Source organism: Larimichthys crocea, chromosome XII (assembly GCF_000972845.2).
Source record: "Larimichthys crocea isolate SSNF chromosome XII, L_crocea_2.0, whole genome shotgun sequence".
Taxonomy (NCBI): domain Eukaryota; kingdom Metazoa; phylum Chordata; class Actinopteri; family Sciaenidae; genus Larimichthys; species Larimichthys crocea.
This window is the reverse complement of record NC_040022.1, coordinates 24,176,562-24,185,776: the sequence shown is the minus strand read 5'-3', so window position 1 is coordinate 24,185,776 and position 9,215 is coordinate 24,176,562. Positions and strand designations below refer to the sequence as shown.

Sequence of the window (9,215 nt, the reverse complement as noted above, 5' to 3'; positions counted from 1 at the left end):
AAAAATAGTATGTTAGTGTCCATCTAGGCCTCAAATACTATCATAATTCATACAGTTATAGACAGGATTTGTTCATGTGTTATCTATGAAGAATTCTGAATGCTTTTTGGGGCTTTATACACAGATGAATTATGAAATTATGCAAAAAAAAAGTGCCTCATAAGAATTGAGTTTGATTGAGGATAGGCCTTCTTGTTCAATGATGTCTCAAGCGGAATAGAATACAATCATAACAGAACACAGTTACAACAAAAACAATTTAAAAAAAACTGTTTGATACGTGCATAAGTAGCAACAAATAGAAACAAATGCCTGACGCGTAGACACATTAACACATACGCACATATGCTCTTGACGACTGTAAATTGGATTTCTCACTACCGCTTATGTGTCGAGCATGTTGCATATACGCGCGTAACATGACATCACAAGGAGGGGGTGATGACACATAATCTGATAAATGATCTAACATTTGATTTCTGCCATGTTTTATTCATAAAACTGCAAATAAGATAAAACTCTCCAAGCTCTCAAAAAGCTCCAGACTGCTCCTCCACAGTCTGCTCGGCTGCTTCCTTCACAATAAAACAAGGCTTTGCTTTGCCTATACTGAAAAACTGAAGCAACCTCTGAGATGCCACTGGTTTAATCATTTGCAAACATTTTGTTTTCATATCAGCTGTGAATCACTGTGTCACCGAGGGCCACAACATCTTTTATTTCCAGTCTTTTCTGCCCTCTTTATTAATTGATGAAGGCAAACATGGCTGAGAAGGAAATTAGTCTAATGTGTATGATAGTCCATGGCCTGAGTGGGCTGCAGCTGGTGTGTTTACTCTGCTTGAGGGCCACGTTGCCAGGGCAGTGATGTGTCGAGGTCCAGCGGTGTGACAGAACAGGCTGCAACAGACAGGGACACAAACATAGTTCAAGATTAGAGAGTAGAGACACACACAGACAGAGAAATGAAGTGCATATAAGAGACACTATGCTGCACTGTATGTTTGTGTTTTCTATGACTGACCCTGAGCTGTTCTCAGGTGAGGCAGCCAGGGTCTGTGCATTTGTCATTGAGGATTAACAGAGTGAAAATGTTGATGTTTCTCTTTCCCTGACCGAACAAATGATAAAACTCGGCTGGCTAAGTTCTTGCCATGACCTGTTCTGGTCAGCTTTAACCAGAAAATGGAGCAATTTGTCAAATGTGCATTAAAATCTAAAAACCATGCCCTTAATTTTTTTCAAACCTGTTTTCTAGATATTTTAAAATGCAATATTTCTTGTCATTTACTGTTCGTACTACATACGGAGCTGCTTAGATCTATTCTTAAGCAGTTTATTAATTTCTATCATGAGCATAGTAACAAAATACTTGAGATTCATTAGTTAAAGCAAAAAAGTGCACAGGCATACATTAAGTACAGATAGGTTTCCCTATAGGTGAGAATGTACATAATATTCTGTCCATCGTGTTTTTGTGCAGGCAGTGTTATGGCAGTGCCTTGCTGAACAAGCTATTCTGCACGTGTCATGTTATACATATCGCTGGGAACACACTGGCTTAATTACTGACCAATAGTCAAGTGCGTACTGGTCCACTCCTGGTTACACAAACCTATCCCTCAAGCCTTGAACAGCCAGGCTTAAGTACACCTATCTGATTTCATCCCCAATGCCCCACAGAGGGCTAAAAAGGTCATCAGTGTTGGTAAGTTTTAGTTTCACATGAAATCAAGGCAAATACCAAGATTCATGAAGTTTTTCTTAGACCTGTTGTGGACATTGTGTAAAGTATTATTAAACTTAGAGAGAAGGAGATAAGCAGAGACAGAAGGGTGCAATAAATAATTCAAAATGCCAACCTCGCTTCAACTTAATGATGATGCAGATTTGTAAAGTCAGGGAACCTTGACATACTGACGGCAATCACTGCTGTCAAAATGGACACTAAGAACAAGGGACATGTTCAATTTAAAACATGAGATTATTACACAGATTTTAAAAGGACAGTTTTCTGATTTCTGATAATTATAGATTTTACTAATGTTCATTATTGTTGGTTTAGCATATGCATTCATCAGCTTTCCAAGAACACATCTGATGGATATTACCTACAATATGTTTTAAAGATTATTTGTAAGTGTGCATAAAAACAAAGCACGCACATTTAAAACAAGAGAAGATGCAGGAAATAATAGAAACCATATCCGTGACAGAATTACAGAACAATACAATTAGGGAAGAGAAGGAATAGAGATGTTTGTAAGTAAATATATATAATATATATATATATATATATATATATAATATATATATCTTATCTATATATATATATATATATTTTAATATATTATATATTATATATATTAGTGGCAGCTGCAGTTCCTGGCAGCATGAGTACACATGAAGCACACGACTTTCTCTTTTAGAAACCGTTTCTCTCTTTACACCGATTCACGGTTGTGAAGCTAAGTAAAAGGTGATAAGTAGATAAGGTGGCAAAGTGGATGAGCCAGTTTGAGTCACAAAATCGGGCTCTATATTTAGATACCTGTGGGTACGTCAATAAACACATATGAGAAAGCAATACAAATTGGACTGGATGGCCTTCCAGACAGCAGTCACAACCAGCTGTCTCCGTTATAGGTTATTCTTTTTCTCCCAGTGTAACATGCCCATGTAACAGGGCATGTTTATGTGTTTGTACTGTATGAATTGTTAATGTCCTCTCAGCGTCCTACTAATGATGACTTCACATCTTTCATGCAGGTTGGGATACTCAAAGTGCTTTACAGGTGACTGACAAGGTGGTGAAAAGGTTAAAATATGAATGGTAAATCAATGAGAGACTAATGGGGAATGGAAATCATAAAAATAAAAGTAAAATAAGGACAATAACAATTAAAACACATCATAAAATAAAAATATACACTCCCTGGTCATTTCTTGAGTAAAATCTAATGTGATCTCAACAGATACAACAGCTCTGCTATAAATCTACTTTTACAAAGAAGCACTGTAAAATACTACTTCATGTTTATTATGAGGTTGTAGGGAATGGTGATGTTGTACTGGAGTGCATTATATTGAAAGGCAGTAGTAATGTTATGTATGTAAACGTGGTATGTTAATATGTGAACAGTGTCATTTAAAATGAGACATGGTACTATCTGGCCAGGACTCCCTTGAAAAAGAGATTTTTAATCTCAATGGGACCTTTCCTGGTTAAATAAAGGTTTTAAATAAATTAGACATGTCTTTTAGAGTAAAAATCTCACTTTTTGAACTTTGTGTGTTGGGCTCACATATTCAGCTGCTTTCTTCCTTTGGGGCAGTCGTGCATAATTACTGGTGATTGAGAGAAACAGAGAGCCAATGTTCTCACAGCAATCTGACTGCCTGAGGTGGCTGCACTTCTGCAGCGACAAAACAAACAAAGTAAAGGCTGCTAGGTGCAAGAGGTTAATGTGAGATGCCTCTGCCTAATGCGTCAAGGCTCTTAGGTTTAATGTGATGCTCAGGCTGGCAGAAATCATTTTCACACTGTGCATGACTTTAAACTAATCACAGCATCGCCACTTGATTTTAGTTAATTTGTGGTAATTACGCGTGGAAAATGTGGTCCACATGTTAAACAATTCGAGCATTTTCATCTGAAAACAAGTCCGTTTTCTTCCCCGTTTCTGTAGAAGGGGGCGGGCAGGGCTGACGAACCAAACAAGCCATAGTAACATTATAATTTCGGGTCTGCTCCAGCTCCCCAAACTGGAGTGTGTGACGCATGACGCGTTGGGAGGCGCGGCAAACCTCCCCCTAAATTGCCAGTCTGCTGCTCCTCTGGCTTCAGAAAGACAGCGAGGTTACCTCTCACGCACTTCTCACATCACTGGGAGGATTTAAAACTCATCTCTTGCAACCGCTGCGAGAATGATTAAGAAATGTCACCATCCGAGAACGAGTTCGACATACCGGCCAAGAATTGCCACAGGATGGTGATTCTGGGCTCCACGAAGTTGGGAAGACAGCCATCATCTCTCGGTTTCTGAACGAAAGGTTGACGACCAGTACACGCCGATATTGAGGACTTTCATAGGAATATGTACAGCATCAAGGGAGACGTTTACCAGCTGGACATTTTGGACACATCTGGAAATCATCCCTTCCCTGCCATGAGGAGGCTTTCAATTCTCACCGGTGATTGAGCTTTAAAACTTTATAAAACACTTTCAAACTAAAGCTGGTTTGCGGAGCTTGCATGTTATTGTTTGGCACTAAATCTGTCTTCCTCTTGTGTTTTCCAGGCGATGTATTCATCTTGTATTCAGCCTGGATAACAGAGACTCCTTCCAGGAGGTGCAGCGGCCTGAAGCGCCAGATTTATGAGACCAAATCCTGCTGCGAAACAAACCAAGGAGAACGTGGACGTCCCGTGGTCATCTGCGGCAACAAATGTGACAGGGACTTTATCGTGAGGTGCAGGAGGAAGAGATCGAGCAACTTGTCGGTGGAGACGAGCACTGCGCTACTTTGAAATCTCAGCGAAGAAGAACACCAACGTGGACCAAATGTTTCAGACTCTCTTTACCATGGCCAGCTGCCGAACGAGATGAGCCCGATCGGCACTGCAAGGTGTCCCTGCAGTACTGCGAGGTTCTCCACGAAGTCCTTCAGAACAAGAAGTGGTAAAGATGGGAACGCGTATGGGATTGTGGCACCGTTTGCGCGGAGACCGAGCGTTCACAGTGACATTGATAAATAAAGGAGAAAGTGTAGGAGGCAGCCAGACCAAAGAGAAGGCTGCGTCATATGCTGACACTTTCTTTGCAAGAGACTCTGAGACTTTTCCCAGCAGCCGGAGGAAACCAGCCTCTGCTCTGCATACAGGGCGCATGAGCTCCAAATCCTGTAGATTGAGCTGAGGGTGAAAAGAGATCGCTCAGACACATGGGATCCTCATGTAGTGATGCAGTAGTGCATCAGATGCTGTAAAATCTGCCTCTACGTTAGCTTGCCGAAGAAACTGGCAATTGAGAAAAACAATGTTTACATTTAATGTTTATTTTTTTTTTCTCCCCCCTCAACACGTGAATGTTTTGTTGCTTATGAACAAATTTGAATCTGAATGTTGTATTTATTATGTCTACGTCTACTTTTGCATAAAGAAAAAAATAAAACCAAACTTGCTACTTTCATAATCGTTCTTCATGTCTCTTTCCTTTTATGTGTGCATAAAACACAATGAGACACATTAAATCATCGTCCTGTCACTTCATGCACAGATGGATCACGTGAATCTGCAACATGCTGAACTGAGGGTCTTCTAGGGACCTGTACTTTCACTCTATTTAACAATCACAGCCATTTCTGCCACGGGCTATTAAATTGCTGGTTCCACCATGAGTCACTGACAAACACAACAGTAGTTTGTGTCCAAAAACGTAAAAGCTTAAATTAACTGTAGCTATTAAAGTGTGTGGATTTAGCGGCACCCTAGTGGCGAGGTTGCAGCTTGCAACGAATGAATACTCTCTTACACCTCACCTTCCTTCCAAGCATGCAGGGAAAACTTGGTGAAATTCACATAAAAAGCAAAAAGGTTATTATCTAGATTACATCTTGGGTGTCTGTTCTGGGTTACTGTACAAAACAAAACATGGTGGACTCTGTGGAAAAGACAAAAACAATGATTCACACAAAGGCCATACTAACTATTAGAATATTCAATTCCGCCAAAAGATGCTTAAATCTTACACATGGACCTTTATAAAATAAAAACTATTAACCAATCAGTATTTGATCAATTACTTTTATTACAAAATAGAATATCACAAGATAAGACAAAGAAAAGCTACGTTTAATACAAACAGACAAGCTTACATTCTCACACTGCAAAAAGGACATAAAGAGTGTACTGCCTGACTTCAAAAAACACTGCAGCAAACTTCAACTGAGAGAAACAAGTCTTTTGTCCATTTAAAGTCCATCACGTCCTTCTCGAGCCGCAGTTATCTGCCCAAAGGCGAGGATGTAAACAAAACAAAAGTCCCTCCTGTACCTCGACTCTCTCCGTGAGCTCCTCCAGTCGGTGCTGTGATCCAGTCCTCGCTTTCACGATGCTTGGGCACGTCAAACATGCACATGCTTTTGTATTTCTGCAGCAGCTGGTTTCTTGGTGCGGACTGCTCCCGCAGCGTGGCCAGCTGCTGTGCTGTGCTCCGACGGCTGCTGTCTATCGGGCCCATGTTGGATATCTGCTCCCGAGCTTCCTGGATCTTCGCCTTCACCTTGGTCAGCTCTTGGTGGACATCCTGGCTGTCCTTGTCCATGCTTAAGGAAGTAAGGAGAACACGGTGACATGTTATTTTACTGCTTGGTCTCATTTTTTGGACATCTACCGAGTTACCTGGGAGCTAACGTTAGCTTTCCGCGAACAACAAGTTGTTAATTTCACCACAGCGACTATCACGACAGGTAAAGAGGTGTCCACAAACATGCAACACACAGGGACCCGCCAGTGATCTTACCATTTGATAATGTCATGAACTAAAGGCAGCAAAGAGCAGTCCGTCGCCCTCTTTCTCTAGCCTTGCTGACGACGCCGCCATCACGCTCCGAGCTCCGGCGGCGCAGACGCCGGGTCACGTCTAAGTTGCGCGATGACGTCACGTGATAGATAGATAGATAGATAGATAGATAGACTTTATTTATCCCAAGCTGGGAAATTACAGTGCAGCACAGCCATTACACACAGGTACAATAACAACAAAACATAAAGAATAACACTATACATAATCAATATCAAAACATACCCATCATATTGTACAAAAGTATTACAGCAAATTGGCACGTTTGATTGAAAAAAAAAAGTTAAAATTATATTATTTATTTTTTGATTATGACACTAATCAAAAAACTGCGATTAACTTAAATGCATTGTCTCGCTGTTTTTATACTGTTATGCTTCGCGGGCTTTGATATGTGTTCATAACACTACACATGGCTGTAAAGGAACTGAGGATTATGATTATTATTATTCCTTATGATCATATAAAGGAAATGATCATAAGGAACGTCAACTCACTCTGCAAGTCTGCCTTAAAAACCATCCTGTTTAAGATAGCATTTTCCATCTATTTTAACCTGTTTTAATGTTGTATTCTTGTAATTTGATTACTTTTTGGTCTTTTGTTGTTTGTTTCTGTTATTTGCTGTACTTTTCATTTATTTGTAAGGTGTCCTTGGGTGACAGAAAGGCGCCTATGAAATAAAATGTAATATTTATTATTTAGTATTAAAGCTGATATATGTGAGTAACTAATCTTTCATGCCACTGCCTTTGCCATCAAAGCACATTGAGGCTAACAGACATGCTGGGTTCTTTATTTGAACCTATCTTATTGTAAAGCTGTGTCCCAGGACAGAAAAAAGACTTAAAACAAACTGGTCAAGAGGGTCAGCTGTGTCTTGGTGATTGCCCCAGACTCCATAGAGGAAGTGGGAGAGAGGAGGATGTCAGCTGTGCATGAGACTGTGGCGGCTTAAACAGCTCCTTCAGCAACAGACTGCAACATCCACCATGATAAGAATGAGTACTACCAGAGGTCCTTTATTCCAACAGTTGTCAGACTCTTTAACCCCACCTCTATCTGTCTTACTTATGAGTAATTTCTTTCCCACTGAAACCATGAATTTCCAGGGTGTAGGATTATTAAAGTGTATCTTATCTTATCTTAAATGTGATGGTCCAGATGAGAGGATTTCACCTATTTCACTTCTTTCACATGTTATCAGTAGAACGTGGAGAAGTCAAGTCAATCGGGTTCAATCAGGGTCAACCTATCACACACAGAACAAGCAAATCTGCCCGCAATGGCGGTAAAAATTATGCTTCACATGTTGCTACCCAGCAACCTTAGAAGCAACCTATACCTAACTTCAATCTCCTATGTCTACAAGTGTGACACTGGCACGTGGTGTGGCATGGAAGCGAAACATGGCAACCTGCGTAATGATTGCTGTGCATGCGGCCACAAATAAGATCTAATGGACAACAATGGGTCATACTAAATGTCTATTCTGTAGATCAGTGAGAGTCGTAATTCAGTCAAGCATTTTAACTGGGTATGCCTCATCCGACCCATATTCCTGTGATACATGGCCTCAATCATCCACAGTCTCCATCCTGATCGCGCTAGTCGGAGTCTCATTGGCCCGGCACTTGAATGATTTTACAATAGACTCACTTCAGTGTTTTGACCACTGATAAGTCTGTGAGTTTAATATTGGTATTGGCCATGCGTAGTGTTTATTGAGTTGCGTATCGTCTGCATGTAAACGGAGAACAAAATAGGAGCATCACAGATTACACACTGTTTTGTAATGTAGTTAATTTATCTAAAGTATCGAGGTGTCTATCTTAAAAACACAAAACCACACACTGGCCTGGTTTGCGTATGCTGGGTCTCTGTTGTAGCAGTTAATTTTAGGTGTTTTGATTTTATTCATTTGATCTTCTAAACCTCATGACCTATATATTTTCAGAGTTATGTTCACATAAAAGGATAGATTGAGCTGTGATCCCCTCTGTCCACACATGCACGCACGATACCCACACCTGGTAAACACTACAGGGACAATTCTCATAGCCACAGCGTATGAGAGAGACCACTGGCGTGGACGCAGCCGTAAAGACCTCAGTAAGAGTAGTTCAGATGTGAGGATATTAAAACATTTTCTTTGATCCCATCTTCTACAGAATGGGTAGTGTAATGATCTTACCAGATGTCAATTTTCCAGGATGACCTTGAGTTACATACTGTTCAAATCTTCCCAGTTTTGTATAGTGACCCAGATTTGATTTTGTAGGGCATTATGCAAGTGGAGTGTTTTACCATTTGGGTCATGAGGAAAGCTTTGACACCTCGCATTTTTGTTGTGAAACGTGGGCCATCTCATGACCCAGCAATCTTATCCCACACAAAAAAAATTGAACATATTTGATTTGATAAGAGGCACATTGTTACTGTAATTGGATATTAGAACGTAACAGCTGTGTCATAGGTACAAATAGACGTGTGGGACAATAGTAAAGGCACTAATATTTCCTATCCAGGTGAGTTAATCATATTAGTTTGTGGACGTAAGAGTTTGCTTCATTTTGACTCTTGTCTCATCCTGATAATCCTGAGTTACTTTGACCCATTACCGCCGGGAAA

The 9,215-nt window shown here is 40.4% G+C and overlaps 1 protein-coding gene and 1 pseudogene across 1 annotated transcript; one reads left to right on the top strand and one right to left on the bottom strand.

Annotated features, from left to right (window-relative positions):
- Window positions 1-3,938: 3,938 nt before the first annotated feature.
- Window positions 3,939-4,759, top strand: LOC113747047 (dexamethasone-induced Ras-related protein 1-like; annotated as a pseudogene).
- Window positions 4,760-5,881: 1,122 nt separating this feature from the next.
- On the bottom strand, window positions 5,882-8,927 carry LOC113747046 (mediator of RNA polymerase II transcription subunit 9-like). Its single transcript, XM_027285032.1, has 4 exons — window positions 8,892-8,927; window positions 6,525-6,580; window positions 6,056-6,327; window positions 5,882-5,886 (listed from the first exon to the last, which is right to left on the bottom strand). Exons 1-4 carry the CDS (start codon window positions 8,925-8,927, stop codon window positions 5,882-5,884), a joined length of 369 nt encoding a protein of 122 aa, XP_027140833.1.
- Between the last annotated feature and the right edge of the window lie 288 nt (window positions 8,928-9,215).